Genomic DNA, 19864 nt, shown 5'->3' with positions numbered 1-19864 from the left:
GGAGTTCCTGCCTTAAAAACAGGAGCTAACCACAGTTATTTTGTGTTCTTTGCTACATTGGTTTCTATTAACCCATTTTTTCTATCAGAAGAATTTTTATTCATTAAGATAGAAGAAATACACATAATTATATATATATATATATATACAAAACTGTGTGGCCACCTGCATTTGCATCTTCCAGGGGTAGAGGCAAACAAAATCATGCCGACTAAAGCATACTCATAGGTGCAAAGGATTAACTCTACCACTTGGTACCTTGATTGCTTTAGTAGTCCACTCAATTACAAGCATTTGAGCTAGGTCTGTATTTTGAGTATCCTTCTCACCCTCCTTTCCTCCAGTTTCAGAAGCTCTGTAAATTATGATCACTCCTGACAAAAGAATAAAAAAAAAAGATTTGTATTGTTAAGAAGTTTACTTTACAGCAACAGGGCTTTGGTCTTAATCTTATTATAAGGTATCTTTGGTAGTGTCTGTAACTGTAACTTCATGTTGAACAAAATGTTAGGCACAAGTACTGTTCTATGGTTAAGAAGTTCACTTTGCAACCATGTGGTTTTAGGTTCTGTCCCACAGTGCAGAACCCTGGGTAAGTGTCTTCTACTACAGGCTGATTAATGCCTTGTGAATGAATTTGGTACTCGAATATTACGTCGAAGCTTGTCTCACACACACATATTTATTATGTGTCTTTGTTTGTCACCCCCTCCCTCTGCTTGACAACCAGTGTTGGTTTATTTACGTCCCTGTAGCTTATCATTTGAACAAAAGAGACCTATAGAATTAGCACCAGTTTTTAAAAAAACCCAAAGAAGTGTCTAAAACCCTCTAAGGTGATACCCTAGGATGGCTACAATCCAATGACTGAAACAAGTAAAAAATAAAATATCTACCACATTTCACTAACTACTTAGTGAAATGTGGTAGGTGGAAACTCTTGGAAAGCCTTTCAAAGAATGAAAGACTTAATACATTGTCCAGTGCAATGCCACCACCTAACTCTTATGTACTTTTTGCAGGGTTTACTGTCGGAAGCATTCAGGCCAGGTCTCTAGTTTGAAAATAACTTCCTCCTTACCTCCCAAGCAATCAACAGTTGCCCTGGAAAGAAGGTAGTGATAGGCTGCCTTTTCTCCTCTGAGTAAACCAATAAAAGAAAAGGGGGCAGAACAGAGCATTGTATTATCTCTTATTCAAAGACTTCAATCAACTCATCTTACTTTGGTTATCATCCTCTCTTCTGCTTTTAAAATTTTAGACTTTAAACACCCATAGAAGGGATTTTTGTCAACTGATTACTTTGATAATTCAGTTGATTGAAGTTCTCCAGCTTCCTATTTTGCTTATCATAATGGCCCAGCACCCCAGGCTCTTGAAAATACAGATCGGCCTTATTTACTCAAAATTTACGCAATGAATAACTTTATTATATTATTTTATTATTATTATACTATTTTAAGTTACACAAAATGTAGAATGATGTGTAAAATTCACAAGGTTATCGATTTAAATCAGTGGTTCTTAACCTTTTTAATATCTGGAACAGATCCAAAACCTGTATTTTTTGTAGGGGTCACACAAAAAAATGTAGAACATAAGTTGATTAGAGAAAAATTTATTATATTTATAGACAAGACAGTCGGGAACCACTAGAAGTCTGCTTTAGGGCCCCATGTGGCCCTGGGGTCCGGTTGAGAACCCTTGATTTAAGTCCTATGAATGCCAGTTTTACTTTAGGTTCTGTGTGATACAATAAGATACTTATTTGAAGGATGATACTCTTCACTTATAACATCCCCCCCCACAGTTAAAATTAATTATTTCCAATAATTTTGTTCACTTATTTTGTTTTAATTGATTTTACAATAAGCGATACGTGGGCTAAGATTTCTCCAAAGGATCAAATGTCTTGACATTTTTTAAATATAAATTTTTTGAAGAAAATAAGTAAATGAATGAATACGAAAATTGTGAATTATTAAAGGCGTACTTGTGTATGATTACATTATTTATTTATTTATTTATTTAATTTAACATTAATCAACATCAAATATTTTCAAATATTTAGCATCTTAAACATAAATTGCGATTATAATAGGTTCGTTATCTCTTTCTTTCATCCAATAAATAAAAGACAAGTTGAAGAAACGAGGCTAGACTTGTTCAAATTTCATTGGTCCATAAAGCTTTCGTGTTCATTTTTCATTGGTTAAAATAACGCCATTGGGATTTCCCTTCTTCAAAAGTTGTGGCTTGGCGTTGTTGTCAGGCCGGTGGAAAGGATACTGGGGGCTTGGGACATTGGCACACGAATCAACTGTACTTGTCATTCATTAAATTCTACAACATGCTAAAACAATTTACGTTTTTAGGAATCCTATGGATTGTCTTATGGTCTGGTAAGTAATTTATTTTAGATAATCGACTACTGCATGTAATGTCTGCTTGTAGGTATTTTTACTCTAACTTGTTTTTTTTTTAAATATATATATATAGTTAATTACATTTGAAATAAGAAAAAGTCTATTTTCATTTTCAAATACTTATAATAGATATTGGATTAATTAAATTAACATATTCTTAATGTATTACTGCTATTTACTTTTCAAAGCCTCAATGTAATTTCTCTCTGACTATTAAATAACATGCCCTGTTATGGTCAGATTTTTCGGTATGTCGGCATGATTGTATAGCGATGATAGACCGAGTTACACATGCATCAACACTTTGTACATAAATTATAATCGTATCTCTTTAAGTGTTTCAACGTTTCCCTTGTATTTTGAAGTATATAGTTTTAGTTTTAAACACTTGACTGAAAATATTCTTTGTGACAATGCTTAATTACATGCCTTCGCTTTACTTCAAACCTGCACCCTTATCGTATTACAATATCTGAAGCTTTAACATCATTCTATATATGTACTATTCTGGTGGTATTGTGTGTGTGTGTGTATATATATATATATATAATATCTAACGTATAAAGATGTATGAACTGTGCTGAACTAATTTTCACAGTGTATGAAGAAAAAGATTTAGGAATTATAATAAATGAAATAATTTAAATTTGAAAGCTTATATTTGTATGAGATGCAGAAGAGTTGAGTATATATTGCTGGAAACGTAAAAAATGGTAAATAGACACGGTTTATTGAAGATTTTATGTAACTTTATTCACCTCTGGAGTAAGACCTCCAGGGGATAAAGATAATACCTTAGAAAACCAAATTCATACAAGGGAAGAAAAGATTGAGTTCATAAAAATTTGGAATAGTTTGACAAAAGCAGTGGTAAAGGCCAAAAACGATTAAAATTTTTAGGACAAACGTTAGGAGCAATTCGAAATGAAATAGGTTAATTTTAAATAGAAGTAGTCTGGTTGGTGTGCCACCCATCGAAATTATCAAGAGTTGGGTGTAGAGGTTAGGTTCATCAAAGAACAAGGACTGGCAAACTACTGTAACTACTCAAAACTGACGCTAGACTTGTCTGCGTTCTCTCTGCCATCACATTAAAAAAAAAAAAAAAAATTCTAGCAAACTGTGATTATCAAATAAAATTTTTATCATTCCTGTTACATGTAGAAATAAAAAAAAATTTGCTTGTAAATAGTGAATGACCAATTGTAAAAGTAGTATGTATTCCATGGAAACATCTAGATTGTCATAAAATCTTTTGATTTGTGGAGAGCAGTTTATTGATTTTGTTTATTTTATTTTATTTTATTTTTCCAGCCAGTTCTAATTTCTATTTAAAATAGGATTTAGATTAAGAATATTAGCATTTAACGTTTTTTATTCCTAATTTAAGACCAAATATTTTATATTTAAGTTTTACGTATTTCTTAGAAATAGGAGACTAGTTTTTAAAATAGTGCTAGTTAACCAACTTCTTATAAATTCACAAAATTATCGATTAAGGTATTGACAAAGCTTAGTCTTTTGACATTTTCTATGATCATTTCATTTTGTGAATGCTTTATAAGACTATAGTGTTCATTTTCTGTTTAGTTTTAACTCCCTTGTTTCCCAGCCTCTATGGGAAGAATTGGTAAGCCATAGTTTAGTTTGTATATGGGAAACCTTACTAGTTGAAGATTTCCATTAACAAGTAATGGAACCTATTTCATTTTTTGCGGCATATTTGAATACCGCTTTAGAGTAACATTCCTCTCTGCCCAAAATAGTCCCCGATTCATATTAGGAAGCAAAAGATTAGTTTGAATGCAGAAAAGCCATGTTCGCAATTCTGTTGTTTTGAACTCTTGGTGCTAGTGTGTTCACTTATATTTAAAACCTTCCAACTTGACACGTTGGCTCTTATATTTTACCTCTTTACACTTATCCATCATTCATTGACTGTACCTGACAGCTCTCACATGACAAAGTAAAGTAGAAAATTGAACAACTTCAATAAACTTATATATAATCCATGCAGTTAGTAAACAAAATCCCCTTCTAGTCTTTTAAACACCCTTAAAAAACAAGTAAGGGAGATAAGTCAATTATAAAAATCGAAATTTTTGTAAAAAGAAAAAAGTATATCTATTCCATAAGCTAACTGGTGAAAGCAAAACGTGTTTTAACCTTATTAGACCTCTTTATAAGTCACTGATTTTGTTGGAGCTATTTTGTTTCTAGATTTTAAATATCACAGTCTAATAAATTACATAGATAATCTATACACGTTTTTTTTTTGCTCCAGCATGACCACAGCCACTTGGCTGAAACCCATAAATAAATAAATAAATACTTGCTACATATGAGACGTATTTGTATTTCCCTCGGCCCTTCCCCTAAAGCATGCAAAAGTTAGTTCCTCATTAGCTAATACTGGTGACTGCGTTCTAATTATGTAAATTTAAATATTACTACCCGGTGTATCGTCCAAATACTAAAACTGGATCACTGGAAATATTAATCTCAACTCCCTAATAGGAAATCAAACTACATAATGCTAAAATAGTTTCTGCACTACGATAGCTACTTTCTTGGCAACTTCCACTACTCGGTCTATTAGTTTTAACTTTTTTTTTTTTTTAGCAGTATATACATTTCAGGATATACTGAGATATTGTACTTGCATTCATGAATAGTAATAGATTTTCGTTTCGTTATTCTGATTGTCCAGTCTATTATAGGTTGTATTATCATAAAATGTTTCAAATATATTCTGAGCTATTTTTATAGCTAGATACTCTCTACGACGCTTCAACGTTTTTCAATTTAGTATGTCAAGGAAGCTAAAATAGTACCAATGCTTCTTACAAATAGTATAGATTTTATTTAATATCGAATTGAATTAAATAAGATCACATAAAACCATAAATTTTTTTTAAATAAAGTTATGTGAATGAAGTAACTACTGGATTACTTAAATTTCTACTCCTTCGTAAACCTAATAATTCAAGTAAAGATAAAATTGATATTTCTATTCTTAATTAGGATTTAAATGTAAAGTTTTTCAATTTGAAAGAATACTGATTGTGCTAAGCCTAGCTAAGGCTCGTGATTTTGAAAGAATCTTGAAAGCACACCAGGCAAACCATGGTATATAACCTAGTCAACAAGAAACAGCCTTTTGTTGGCTATTGTTTCAGTTGCAAAGTAAGTTATAGTTTGATAGTAATAAAATTATGATCAAATACTTGGCTTTTGATAAAGGTAATTATGAACTCTAATATACCATCAAAGTTTCTTATTTGGAGACAAAAGATTAAAACGGTTATAAGATGGAAATCAGTTGGGTGGTTGTCTCTGGATAGTCTATGATTGTTCATTGTTTAAGGTTTACTGGAATTGTTGGCATGGCTTGGCTGTAAGAAAGTTATTGAAGTGTTTACAAGAGCTACTCTTAGTAAAATGACTGGTTCAGCAGCGAATGTGTGGACAACATAGCCAGAAAACATTGAGCTAATAAAGTGCCACCAAATGACAGTTTCTGGAAGTTGGCTGCAAATTTCCAATTCACTACCCCGACATTTGGATAGTTGGTGTTAAGTACTAGTTAAACGATACTAAGATGTTTAGCTGTGTACCCTTGCTTATGAGACCTGAAGACTCATACTTGACTGAACTAAGTAACCAACTGATTGGCTATTTATCATTTCAATACCTTGAAAGTCAATTTTGTTACAGAAGATGGTTTATTTTTTTAAAATTTAGACGTCTGTAAATGTTTTTTGTTTGGTTCTCATAATTAAGACCACATAAATAAGGTCAAAATGGGGTTTTGTTAGTCTCCAAAGCACATTGTTGTGAAAATTAACCATTATAAGAAAGTTGTAGGAACTTTCTGTAGTCAGTACTATAAGTGATTACACTGATAGAATCCAAATTGTAAATGGCCAAATATGAAAATCTTGAATTTCTTGGACATTAAACAATGATGATGATTAATTGAAAGTTATAGTACCTGATTAATCTGGAGAAACACATAAAAACAGTTTCTTGTGTGGAAAATATTTAATAAATTATTACCTTTTTGTATTGACAAGATTTCTTTTATGAATGCAACTACATATAATGTAGGTAGGAAAGTGATATACTGTGTTAGTGAACAATCTAAACAAGACTAGGAGGTGCTTTAGTATGATTTGTTAGAGGCAATAGATGTTAGATTTTGATGCAAATAAACAAGCTTTGTTGATAGAGTAGACATTCACAATTCAAGATTTGATTTTTACTCAAATGACACAGTCAAGCTCATATCAAAATGCAAAAACACTCATTTAAAAATTATGATTACAATAACAATTTAATGAGTTAAAACAATGAATAAAAGTTTAATATTGAAAATTGACAACTCCACTTATGGTTCTTATATTGAGCTTTTCCATCAAAATTATATAATTGTCAGAGAATAGATGAACTACATCACTTAAAGGTATAGAGTAAAACCGGTTAACTTAACAATGTCAGGTTTTAATATTTTGGTATTTTTTCAGAATGCTGGAATTCTATTTTCTTACATTGTTCTTATACTTGTGTTTTGTCATCTTTTTAATTTTTTTTTTTATTTCAATTAGCTTGCATCTCAGCTGCAGCAGCTAGTGATGAGACACCTGAAGCTGTTAGTGTGGAAGAAAGCATTGGAAAATCACAAGATGGTTCAAGAACAGATGATGAAGTGGTTAAAAGGTAACATACTGTCTTTTTCATGCTAGTTTGTGTATACTGGCTTTCAATAATTAATATTGAATTAGGCAACGAGTTGGCTGAATCATTAAAATGCCAGGCAAAATGCTTAGTTGCATTTCATCTAATGTTACATTCTGAGTTCAAATTCCACCAAGGCCAACTTTGCCTTTTATCCTTTCAGGGTAAATAAGTGCCAGTTGAGCCCCTCACCACTAAATTCCTGGCCTTGAGCCAAAATTTAAAATTGGTATTTAAGTCGTGAATTTTTTACCATTTGATATTTTTTCTACCATAAAACACTTCAAGCTAATGAAGAATTTCATTTTTATCTCCTTTGTATCTTCATACTATAGAATAAAATTTAAATTCTTTGAGATATTAACCAAATGGATGTAGAAGTTTATGCCAGATCTAAATATGAATCAATTTCTAGTGAGACTATTCCAAGGAAGTAACTGGCAAATAACATAACTTATTTTGTGTAAGTTGTAAAATTTTAAAACCTTTAAATTTTTTTTTCTTTTTTTTTTTTGTAACCATAGAGAGGAGGAAGCAATTAAGCTTGATGGTTTAAATGTTGCTCAAATGAAAGAACTACGAGATAAAGCAGAAAAATATGCATTCCAGGCTGAAGTAAATCGAATGATGAAGCTTATTGTTAACTCTTTATATAAAAATAAGGAGGTTAGTATTTACTATCGCTCTTTTGTTTCTTTGAAGATTTCAGTCATTTTCGTTGCTTCTTTTATCCTTCATGCTACCTTCACAAAAGTTTGAACATTTTTTTTTGTTTTTCTTAGATCTTCCTTCGAGAACTTATCTCTAATGCTTCTGATGCATTGGATAAAATAAGATTCCTGGCTGTTACTGATCAGAATGCACTTGCAGCCACTGAAGAACTGAGCATAAAGATAAAGGTATGTTCAATTCAAATACTTTTTCTGCTATCAAAACTCATTTTTGGTAAATTATCATTTTTCTTTTTTTAATCAACCATATTTAGATATAAAACCACTTAGCTTAAATATTAAGTTGCATATTGCCAAGAGTTTAATGGTTGTAGCTGTTAATGTCTTAGTAAAACAATTTCTCCAAGACAATATATTTTGAGCCCAATGTATGATTGAAACTCAGTCATGAATTAGCATCATCATTTAACATCCATTTTCCATGCTGCCATGAGCTAGAAAGTTTGACTGGAACTGGTAAGCTGGAGAGCTGTACAAGGCCCGAGTCATCTGTTTATTCCTACTTTCTACAGCTGGATGCCCTTCCTAACACCAACCACTTTACAGAGGTGTACGGGGTGTTTTCTGTGTGCCATCAGCACAGGTGTTCTGAATGTGACACTGGCAACGACCACATTTCATTTAGCTTGATGTCTTCTCAAGCACAGTAAATTGCCAAAAGTCTTCCTGGGTCTACTCCTTTCGCAAGTTCCCTCCATAATTAAAAATCAGCACTTCTTTATGCAGCTGTCCTCCTCCATACACATCACATGACCACACCAGTGCAGTCTTCTCTTGCATGTTACATCTGATGCTTCTTATACACAATGTTTTCTTAAAATGATTAAACTTTGTTGCACACTGACATTGCACATCCATAAGAGCATGTTGGCTTCACTTCTTTCAAGCCTTTGCATGTCCTCTGCAGTCACAGCCCATGTTTCAAAGCTATGTAGCATGACTGTTCATACACAAACATCATGCAGTCTGCCTTTCACTCTGAGAGAGAGGTCCTTTATTACCAACAAAGGTAGCAGCTCTCTGAACTTTCTACCCTGAATTCATTACTATAATTGTTGATAACCTTCACCTTACTGATAGCATCCTTGTACAGCTCTCACCAACCATGCATCTATCCCTAGCTTCCACATTGACCAGGGAATGGAAGACTTTGTCAAAGGCTTTCTTTATGTTGACAAAAGCCAAGTACAGAGGTTTATTTTTGGCGAAATACACCTGTCATTGAGTATGAGTTCCTTATGGACAACCTGATTCAATAAGCTTCCAGACCTTTCTTTTCAAGAACTGGTTTGCTTCTTGGCATTCTTCTAGCCTGAAATTTGAAATCACTAACAACTAACCTATGTTCATGGTGTACACTCTTGCAGTTGCCTTACCAGGTGGTACTTCTCTCTGGCACAAAGCCAAACTGCATCTCATCTAGACTCCCTGCGCTAATTTGAGCTATGGTCCTCTGTAGCTATCATCTGGTCCAGTAATTTGCTACCTCTAATTATTTCTAAGGTGTCACCGTTATGTTTGTAGCAGTTGACTATAATGCTGCTACATTAGTCATTGGGTATGACTCCCTCATGAACAACCTTATTGACTATAAGCTTCCAGACCTTTCTTTTCTTTTGAAGTCACTAACAACTAACCTAACCTATGTTGATGGGGTACACTCTTCACCTGGGAAGCACTTTGCATTTACAAGCAACCATCTTTCTTGCTTTCTGGTGAGAATATTAATCTGGCTTGTATGGCCACCAGGTTGATAAGTAAACAGGTGACTGTCTGGTTTCCTGAAGTTAGTATTGCAGATCATCAGGTCATTTGTATCACAGAAGTCCAACAGCCTAGTTCCCTCCTCACTGCGGATAGCCTCCATGCACCCCATGGAGAGAAGGCCAATATTATTTGTCAATGAGGTAGTCTGCAAAGGATGTCATAAAATTGATTTTTCTGGCAGCCCCGGTTGAGGAGTGTAGGCAGAAACAAGGCAGCGAGCTGGCAGAAAGGTTAGCACGCCGGGCGAAATGCTTAGCGGTATTTCGTCTGCCGCTACGTTCTGAGTTCAAATTCTACCGAGGTTGACTTGACCTTTCATCCTTTCGGGGTCAATTAAATAAGTACCAGTTACGCACTGGAGTCGATATAATCGACTTAATCCATTTGTCTGTCCTTGTTTGTTCCCTCTGTGTGTAGCCCCTTGTGGGCAGTAAAGAAATAAACAATAGTTGCTATTCTGTATATTAATATTGTTACTGTCACTCGTAAGGATGTCTTGTATTTAGTTACATCCCTTTGTTACAAGTTGAAAGTCCATCAAGTTCTATATGTCTTTCATTCTTCCAGAGATTAATTTGACAGACTGTATTCTTACAACTCATTCTCAGTCATTTGAAATAGCATGTGCAAAAGTGTTACATAATCTACACATGATCTGAAGTTGGAAACATTAGATATTCTAAACACTCGGTCTACTTAATAGACTAACATGTCATTTAACATCCCTTTTATTCATTTGTTATTTAGTTGGGGTGTCACTTTGTAGTGTCTAGCCCCAACTCTTGGTGCATGCTGGTGTGAAAAATATAAAGCACTGCAGTTCTGGAGGAAAAGCCTAAGTGTATAGTGAGGGATGTCTCTAGTGGGGTAGTAAAAGCATGTTATATGCAGTTTGCCAGTTCAGAAGAGCAGTTGTAGCGTATTGATGAGTTTTTGCAAATCTACCATAGTCTTTTCATACAAAGTTAACATATCTGTAAAATACTATGATTGATTCAAGCAACAATGTCATCCCCTGTTTTCTATATGTTACTTTTTCTTAAGTCTTAATTTTCATTGATAAATTTTAATATCTATTTGTATTGGATATGAAAGTAGTTAAATTATTACTTTTCTGTCCTAATAAAGCATGGCAGCTAGCTGTCAATGAAATATGAAGGCATTTATTATACTGGCAACTTTAAGATACTATGGCATAAAATGTTTTTTAATGAATATTCAGTTGGAATATTTATTTGAAAAGAATTTTGACTAATATCCGTGAAATATTAACTTTTTTAAAATATTTCTCTTTTTAGGCTGATAAAGAAAATCACATACTTCATATAACAGACACTGGCATTGGAATGACTAAAAGTGATTTAGTCAACAATTTAGGAACTATTGCCAAATCTGGTACTAGTGAATTTCTGAAGAAACTAGATTCATCTGGAAGTACAGAAATGAGTGATTTGATTGGTCAATTTGGTGTTGGTTTCTATTCAACTTTCCTTGGTAAGTCTTAGGTTTATGCATTTGTTCCCGGTGTAAGCAACTTGGTCTCTAAGCATGATCCTTATATTGCAAATATAGGAATCTTTAACTTACTACAACTTTGCACATAAATCAGATTTAGATAAATCTCTAGAAAAATGTAGGATAGGTGCTGGTGTGGCTGTGTTGTAAGAAGCTTGCCTCCCAACCACATGGTTCAGGGTTCAGTCCCACTGCATGACACCTTGAGCAAGTCTTCTACTATAGCCTCAGGCTGACCAAAGCCTTGTGAGTGGATTTGGTAGACAGAAACTGCAAGAAGCCCATCAAGTGTATATATATATATGCCGGTGGCACATAAATAGCATGGACCATGCCAGTATCACCTGACTCTCCTGTACTGGTAGCATGTAAATAGCACCTTTTGAACGTGGATGATGCCAGTTACTTTTTCTGACTGGCACCTGTACCAGTGGCACAAAAAGCACCCACTACACACTCAGAGTGATTGACATAAAGGCATCCAGCTGTAGAAACCTTGCCAAATCAGATTGGAGCCTGGTGCAGCCTCCCAGCTTGCCAGTCCTCAGTCGAACCAGCCAATCCATGTCAGCATGGAAAGCAGACATTAAACAAGGATGATGATTGTATCTGTGTCTTTGTGTTTGTCCCCACCACCACTTGTTGGTGGGTTTGCGTCTCCATAACTTGGTGGTTTGGCGAGGCAGACCAATACAATGAGTACCGGGCTTAAAAATTAAGTACTGGGATTGATTTTTTCATCTAAAAATTCAAGGTGGTGCCCCAGCATGGCTGCAGTCTAATGACTGAAACGAGTAAAAGATAAGATATATGAACTCTAAAATAATTTCTGCTATAAGATAACCACATTACAAATTCACTGTGTGTGTATATTATCTGAATTATACAGTATTATACATCCATTATGGCCAATTTTTGATTTTGCGCTAGAGATTCAACCCTACACTCATCAGAAGTAGCCAATATGGAATGAAATATGGCAACTGCTCTCTATTCCACCTCAGCTACCTCTGAGGAGCGTAGGATTACGTAATCCGACTTACCTAACACTCTATTTAGTCCCTAGTGCAAAACCAATTGGTAAGATCAGCTGTAGTACAGTATAATACTGTACACTTCGGGTAATATACCCACTCTATTGACAAATATACGAGTGCATTTTTCCTGGCTTATGAACTCTTAGACAACTTACACACACATATGTGTATGGTTAGCATTTCTTTATCAAACTTCCATTATTATAGCCTGTGTTGAAGAGCCACTTAGGCCCATATTTTATAAATTGTGGTACAGCCCCAATATTTAGACTTCTCCTTCACTCTTCTTGTTTTCCACCTATGCTTTGCTAGCAGTTTAGTTCTAACTCCCATTTTAATACATATAATTCATCCTTTAATCTCCGTCAACACATGACACCAATGTCATTAACAAGCAACATGGACACCTCACTCCATGCACATAATGCTTCAATGAACAGACTTCAAATACCTCTTTCAATGTGAACATAAAAACAGAATTAGTTACTTCAACAACACTGAGAGGCATTCATATGTATCAAAAGAAGTTTCATAAACCACTTGTCAATGCAATACAAAATATCAACTTCAAATCTAATGGCTTTCTCACATACAAAATTGCCAAAAACTACACCCTCAAATTTAAGCTTCATTTTCAGGGCTAAAAATTACTTCAGCTTTGATCAATTGATCGCTATAAACCTCGAGTCATACTAAAGAACTGTTCACATGTCTGATATAATGCAGCTGCTCTCATGCACATCTAATTAGCCATATCCTGTATATGATTACTAAACTTGCCAAAAAATCATAGCCAAATTTCTCTCAAATCACTATCAACTTAAATGTAATCTTTGGACAATGTAATCTTTGAAAGACGAAATGGCAATAGTTAGAATTGGAAAGCTTTTAATCATGGGTTTGCTTTGTAAGAATTAAGCTGTGCATTGCAAGAAACACTCTAGTGCCATGCCCAAAAGCAGGTCACTTGAGGCAAATATTCACCAAATCATTTACTCTCTTCCATCATTATTATAGTAGCCTCTAGTTCTCTGGATTAGTAACTGAATACCATCTACTCCAGTATAGCTACTTCCTCTTGCCTTTAATATCTCCTTTTGTCAACTAATCTGACACCAATCACTGCAAGCACTTGCATCTTTGCCATTGAGGGACAACTGTTCAAACTAAACAACCCCATAAGTCTCTTGACAGTCTAGAAGGGTCTAGGTGTGTCATGGGTACAGTTCTGCTTCTGTTGAGTAGCTGATTAAAAACTTTTACTCCCAACACACCTTTTGTTCTTGTATCTTTTTAGACAACCTTTCTCATTTCACCGACATTAACTCGTGTTTCTTATATGCATCCAAAAAAAACATATTGATCCTGTCTAGCCACTAAGAATCTAAATGTCTACATGATGACATAATTCCTTCTTACATGCTAGATATGTCTGTCCATGTTGAAAGAGTGCTGTTATCTTAGTTCTAGTGGTATGAAGTTAACAATTTCTCCAAATTCTATTTCAAAGTCTATTATGTGTAATTTAACTCCAGAGTTGAAAAATGTAATTTACTAAAAATGTCTTCATGCTCTTTGCATAATTTCTTCTCCTCTGAATATCTCATTTTAATCTGTGCCAGTGGCACATAAAATGCACCATTCAAGCCTGATCATTGCCAGTGCCATCTGGCTGGCTCCCATGCTGGTGGCATGTAAAAAGCACCATTCAAGCATGGTTGTTACCAGTGCCACCTGACTGGCTCCCATGCCAGTGGCACGTAAAAAGCACCATTCAAGCGCGGTCAATGCCAGTACCGCCTGACTGGCCCTCATGCCGGTAACATGTAAAAAGCACCCACTACTCTCTCGAAATGGTTGACGTTAGGAAGGGCATCCAGCTGTTGAAACCTTGGCAGATCAGATTGGAGCCTGGTGCAGCCTTCTGGCTTGCCAGCCCTCAGTCAAACCATCCAACCCATGCCAGCATGGAAAGTGGATGTTAAACAATGATGATGGTGATGAATCTAATTTAAAACTAAGAAAGTTAGGCCCTAATAAACAGGCATATGTAGTTTATTTTAACATGGTATGTAGTAGGAATTTTAAATATAAATGATACTATCCCATTCTACACATTTTTTGATGTTGGTATGGGTTGGCCAGACCTGTTTCAGTAGTCTTGCCACTTGTTACAGTCTCTCATTAACTGATCAGCCAATCTATATGAATACTTTAAAACACAAGTTTTGTGTCATAGCAACTAAAGCAATATCCAACAGGCCGATATCAAAAAAGTTAAAGAAACCATGGTAATTTGTGGAAGGGCTGTGATAGCAGAAATATTACTTTGCAATATTTATCTTTAGGTTCCAAGTTCAAATCAAAGCCCAGCTTCACTTTTCATCCTTCCTGGGTTGATAAAGTAAGTGCTGGTCAGTTACAGAGATTGATTTAATTAAATAAACCTTCCTTCCAAAATATTTGGTCTTGTCTCTGTTAAAAATAACTAAAGCTTAAATTTTACTGTACTAAAATGTTTAAAACATTTTAATTCATCATACTATATATATATATGTATCAAAACCATTTAAATTTGATTTCAGTTGCCGACAAAGTAATGGTTACTTCCAAGCATAATGACGATGACCAATATATTTGGGAATCTGATTCAGACTCTTTCCAAGTATTAAAAGATCCACGTGGCACTACTCTTGCTCGAGGAACTACTATTAGGTATGTCCAGTATAATTAATTCCTTTCTATTTTATAGCTTTCATTTTGTCTGGTGCATGCAACTTCTGCTGTTTGTAGATTTTTTTTTGTTTTTTTTGTTTTCTCTTTCATGTTATTTCATTTTTAATTTCGTTGTAGCTTTTTGAACGTAAAGTCTCTTGTAACTAAGTATCAAGTATCTTGTTTTATTAGATAGCTTTTCTTTTCTGAGAAGAGCTTTTCTCTTTTCAGAACTAAAGAACTTTTATAAATTTTTCAGTCAGTTTCACAACTTTTTTTTTTTTTTTGTTAGTGTTGTTGGCCTCACTTACTAGTTTTCTTTAAGTTTATCTCATCTATGGAAACTTCTAACAATGTTCCATTTTAGAGAAGAGCAACTTCACTGACCCCTGTGAGCTACAATCATATTGCTTTGTGTTCAAATTCGCAAAGATGATAGAAACAGCTTTGAAAAATTGCCTTCATCACTTCGCCTCTTTCCTTTCACACTGACAATTCATAAAATTCCTGTACAGTTACACTTTAGCAATGATATTGCCATTGAGAGCAACAAAGCTTTGTGTCTAGCTTGAGATTTAAAGCTCGATTGCACATCAGTGAGTTCTATTCAACTTTCATCTCTTGGATGAGTTTTCTGTCAGACTACTTCATTACAATGTACATTGATGGGCTTTCTCTAACCCACACTTTATCATCTCATGTAAACTATGCTCCAACCACTGGTACATTCATACTATTTCTTTTCTATCCCTTCTAATATTTAATGAAGAAAATGTTAGTTGTGTTAGTATTTTTACTTCCACTTAACAAAGCTCAGAAAAATTCATTCTTACAATGAATCAGCTGAATACAATATATATTTTTGAATCTGTTACAAAGAGGTTTTCTTCTAATTCAGTAACAAAGATGTAATGGTATTTTTTAATTTTGTTTAGCTTGCATCTGAAAGAGGAAGCTCATGATTATCTTGAAGAAAATACATTGAAAGACCTAATTAAGAAATACAGCCAGTTTATCAATTTCAACATTTACCTTTGGACCAGCAAGGTACACAAATTTTTAATGTTTAATTTTATATTAATTGTTTTGCCATACAAAAATGCATGATGTCTTTAGCCTTCCTGAATTGTAAAATACTGTCAATGTAATCATTATAGACAGAGAAAGTTGAAGAACCAGTTGAAGATGAAGAAGAGAAGCCAGCTGAAGAAAAAGAGGAAGATGAAGAAGAGGAGGGTAAAGTTGAAGAAGAAAAGGATGAAAAACCAAAAACAAAAACTGTTGAAAAAACTACATGGGACTGGGAATTACTAAATAGTGTAAAACCCATCTGGACTAGAAAGTAAGTATCTTTTTAATTCGCTATTTTTAATGTTAGAAAAAATGTAGTAGTTTCTACAGATTTTGTATTTTTTAAATTTCAGACCCAATGAAATAACTGATGATGAATATAATGCCTTTTACAAGTCTATTAGCTCTGATTTCACTCCACCCATGGCTAAAATTCATTTCACTGCAGAAGGTGAAGTCACATTTAAATCCATCTTATATGTGCCCAAAGTTTCTCCCAGTGATACTTTCAACAATTATGGAAAGAAAGCTGACCGTATTAAGGTAAGTTTAAACTCTTTTTCAAACCGTTTGTATATATGCATGTTGTGCATTTATTCATATACCTGATTAATCTTTTAAAACTTTTTTTTTGACTAGATGTATGTTCGTAGAGTTTTCATTACTGATGATTTTGAAGATATGATGCCAAAATATTTAAACTTTGTCTCAGGAGTGGTAAGTATATTTATTTTTTTCATTAATCAACACTAAATGTTTTATTCCTTTTCATTAATTTCATTTAACAGTGTCTGCATGAATGATAGCACACTTGCATTTGATGATTCTGCAAAGAAAGAGGCTTGGAAATGCCATTATGAAAGACTGCTGAACATGGAGAATGAATGGGAGGTGGAGGGTTTGCCAAATGTTGGCCCAGTTGAGGGACCAGCTATCTGAATCAACAGCACCTTGGTAGATAAAGCAATTAAGTATATGAAGACTGGAAAGCCCCCAACCCACCCATCAAGAATCACCACTGAGATGCTTAAAATATCTGGTGTGGGTTACGGTCTAGTCACTCATTGTAAATCAGGTGGTTCACAAAGGAGTCATACCCAATGACTGGTGTAGTAGCAACTGCTACAAAGGTAAAGGTGATGCCTTAGATAGAAATAATTACAGAGGTATCAAATTGTTGGATTAGGTGATGAAAGTTATGGAGAGGGTCATAGCCCAACAAATTAGGGAGAGTCTTGATGAGATGCAGTTTGGTTTTGTGCAAGGGAGAATCACCACTGATGCTATATTTCTGGTAAAGCAGCTGCAGGAGAAATACATAGCCAAAGATAAACCTTTGTACCTGGCTTTTGTTGACTTGGAGAAAGCCTTTGACAGGGTCCCCCGATAATTTATCTGGTGGTCAATGCAGAAACTAGGGATAGACAAGTGGTTGGTGAGAACCGTACAAGCCATGTACAGGAATGCTACCAGTACAATGAGAGTTGGCAATGAGTACAGCAAAGAATTCAGGGTACAAGGTGGGTTCACCAAGGATTGGTCCTCAGCCCCCTTGTTCATCATAGTCCTCTAGGCAATAACAGGAATTTAAGACAGGCTGCCCCTGGGAGCTCTTCTATACTGATGACCTTGTTCTTATAGCTGAATCACTAACAGAACTAAAGAAGTTTCAGGTATGGAAGCAAGGTCTAGAATCAAAGGGCCTTAGAGTTAACCTAGCAAAAAAACAGTAAGGAAGGCAGACAATCACAAATCCCTTCTGGTAGATGGCCCTGCTCGATCTGTAGAAAAGGGGTAGGTAGAAACTCCATAAGATATACCCAGTGTAAGCTTTGGACATATGAGGTGCAGTAATTATCAGAAAGTTAACAGGGAAAATAGCTTTTGTGTGTGGAAGATGTATAGGTAAAATAAACACAGAAAATAGACTCCATCAACTGTCAGCTGAGTAAGCTAGTGGTAGATAGTGTCCGTTATCTAAGTGACCAAGTTAATAGCGAAGGTAGATGTTCCAAGAGCATAGTTGTGAGATTAAGAATAGGCTGGGCAAAGTTTAGAGAGCTCCTACCTCTGCTGGCAACAAAGGGCCTCTCCCTCAGTAAAAGGCAGATTGTATGATGCCTGTATGTGAACAGCTATGCTACATGGCAGTGAAACATGGGCTGTGAGAGCCGAGGACATGCGTAGGCTTGAAAGGAATGAAGCCAGTATATTTCACTGGATGTGCAATGTAAGTGTGCATGTTTGACAGTGTAAGCATCCAGAGAAAAGTTGGGCATAAGAGGCATCAGTTGTGGTGTGCAAGATAGACGACTGTGCTGGTGTGGTCATGTGATGTGTATGGACAAGGACAGCTATGTAAGGAAGTGATGATCTCTAACTATAGAGAACCTGTGGTAGAAGTAGACCCAGAAAAACATAGGATAAGGTGGTGAAGCATGATCTCTGAACTTTGGTCCTCAGAGGCAATGCCTAGTGACAGAGACCTTTGGTGATATTCTGTGCTTGAGAAGACCTGTCAAGCCAAGTGAAATCATAGTTGTGGCTGATGCTGGTGTTGTGTAACTGGCACCCATGCTGGTGGCACATTAGGCCTCACGGAGGCAAAGTGTCCAATGCTGATAGCACATGAAAAGCTCCTTTTGAGTGTTGGGCTTCACACAGGTAATAACCAAGAACTTTGGTATTGTCATGCTTGAGAAGACTCAAGCCAAGTAAAATCGCAATCATGGCAGATACTCGTGGCACGTAAAAGCACCCATTACACTCTCAGAGTGGTTGGCATTAGGAAGGGCATCCAGGCGTAGAAACCATGCCAAATCAGTCTGGTGCAACCGTCCAACTTGCCAGCTCTGGTCAAACCAACCCATACTAGCATGGACAACAGACGCTAAATGATGATGATGATGAACACTAAATGTTTCTTTTTTCCTTTTGTCTACAAATTGTTACTTTTTTGTTACAGGTTGACTCAGATGATCTCCCATTGAATGTATCACGAGAAACTTTGCAACAGCATAAACTTCTTAAAGTCATTAAAAAAAAACTTGTTCGTAAGACATTAGACATGATTAAGAAAATTGACAAAGAGGAATTTGCAAGCTTCTGGAAAGAATACAGCACAAAGTAAGCCAATATATCAGATTTTCAAAATTATCTGCCTAGATACTATGTTTTCATAAGTTTAAGAAGTATGAAACACTAAAGTACACTAAAATCATGCTACCAGTGCTGCAGAGGTTGTATGTGACATGTGTGAAGGCTCCCATCTCCCCTGGATGGAGTTATTAATGCTTAGACATCTCAGTTTTTGGCAAAGTTTTACAAATAGCTAGACTTACATGAAGTAACCCTGTTGCAGCAAGAAGCCTATTTTCACAGCTCTTCAGTGGCAGGTTGTGGTCGCTGGGCATAAAGATGTCTATGGTAGGTGGGAAAAGGTAGTTGACAGGACAACTTATCTTACACTAGCACAAGTTTTATGGGTATATCAGCTGTTAGGTTTCTGTCTACTTACCCAAAGGTTCAGTTTAAGAGAGAAGTAAATCTGTGTAGACCATTAGCACTAAATGGACAAAATGTTAAATATAACTGAATGCATATATGAATATTGCAAAGACATTTTGTTTTCTAGTATGCATTTTTTGCTGAACCACCACTATCTCAGAATACCTTTAAATAATGGTTTTTCTGCTTGCACACTTCAAATTCTTCTCCGTGTCTGTCAGCCTTCCTATGCACCTACTTTTAATATTTGTGCATTTGCGTACTTTTCAAAACCTCTGGTGGAATGACTAAAAACTTTCCTCTGTCTTTTTCCAGGCAGAACTGGTTTCTCTTAGTTTATTCATGTTGATACTGATAT

At 35.2% G+C, this 19864-nt stretch overlaps 1 protein-coding gene across 1 annotated transcript in view; it reads left to right on the top strand.

Moving 5' to 3' along the window:
- Nucleotides 1–2222: 2222 nt before the first annotated feature.
- LOC106876272 (endoplasmin) overlaps nt 2223–19864 on the top strand; it is a 28890-nt gene continuing 11248 nt past the window's right edge. Inside the window, exons 1-11 of the mRNA XM_014924764.2 lie at nt 2223–2402; nt 7034–7145; nt 7688–7829; nt 7946–8062; nt 10960–11155; nt 14799–14928; nt 15864–15975; nt 16086–16270; nt 16353–16542; nt 16639–16716; nt 18965–19125. Coding sequence (XP_014780250.1) covers nt 2351–2402; nt 7034–7145; nt 7688–7829; nt 7946–8062; nt 10960–11155; nt 14799–14928; nt 15864–15975; nt 16086–16270; nt 16353–16542; nt 16639–16716; nt 18965–19125 — 1475 coding nt within the window. The 5' untranslated portion in view covers nt 2223–2350. The remainder of the gene's footprint in view (nt 2403–7033; nt 7146–7687; nt 7830–7945; nt 8063–10959; nt 11156–14798; nt 14929–15863; nt 15976–16085; nt 16271–16352; nt 16543–16638; nt 16717–18964; nt 19126–19864) is intronic.

The sequence above is a fragment of the Octopus bimaculoides genome, chromosome 1, assembly GCF_001194135.2.
Source record: "Octopus bimaculoides isolate UCB-OBI-ISO-001 chromosome 1, ASM119413v2, whole genome shotgun sequence".
Taxonomy (NCBI): domain Eukaryota; kingdom Metazoa; phylum Mollusca; class Cephalopoda; order Octopoda; family Octopodidae; genus Octopus; species Octopus bimaculoides.
This window is presented reverse-complemented; position numbering and strand designations above follow the sequence as displayed.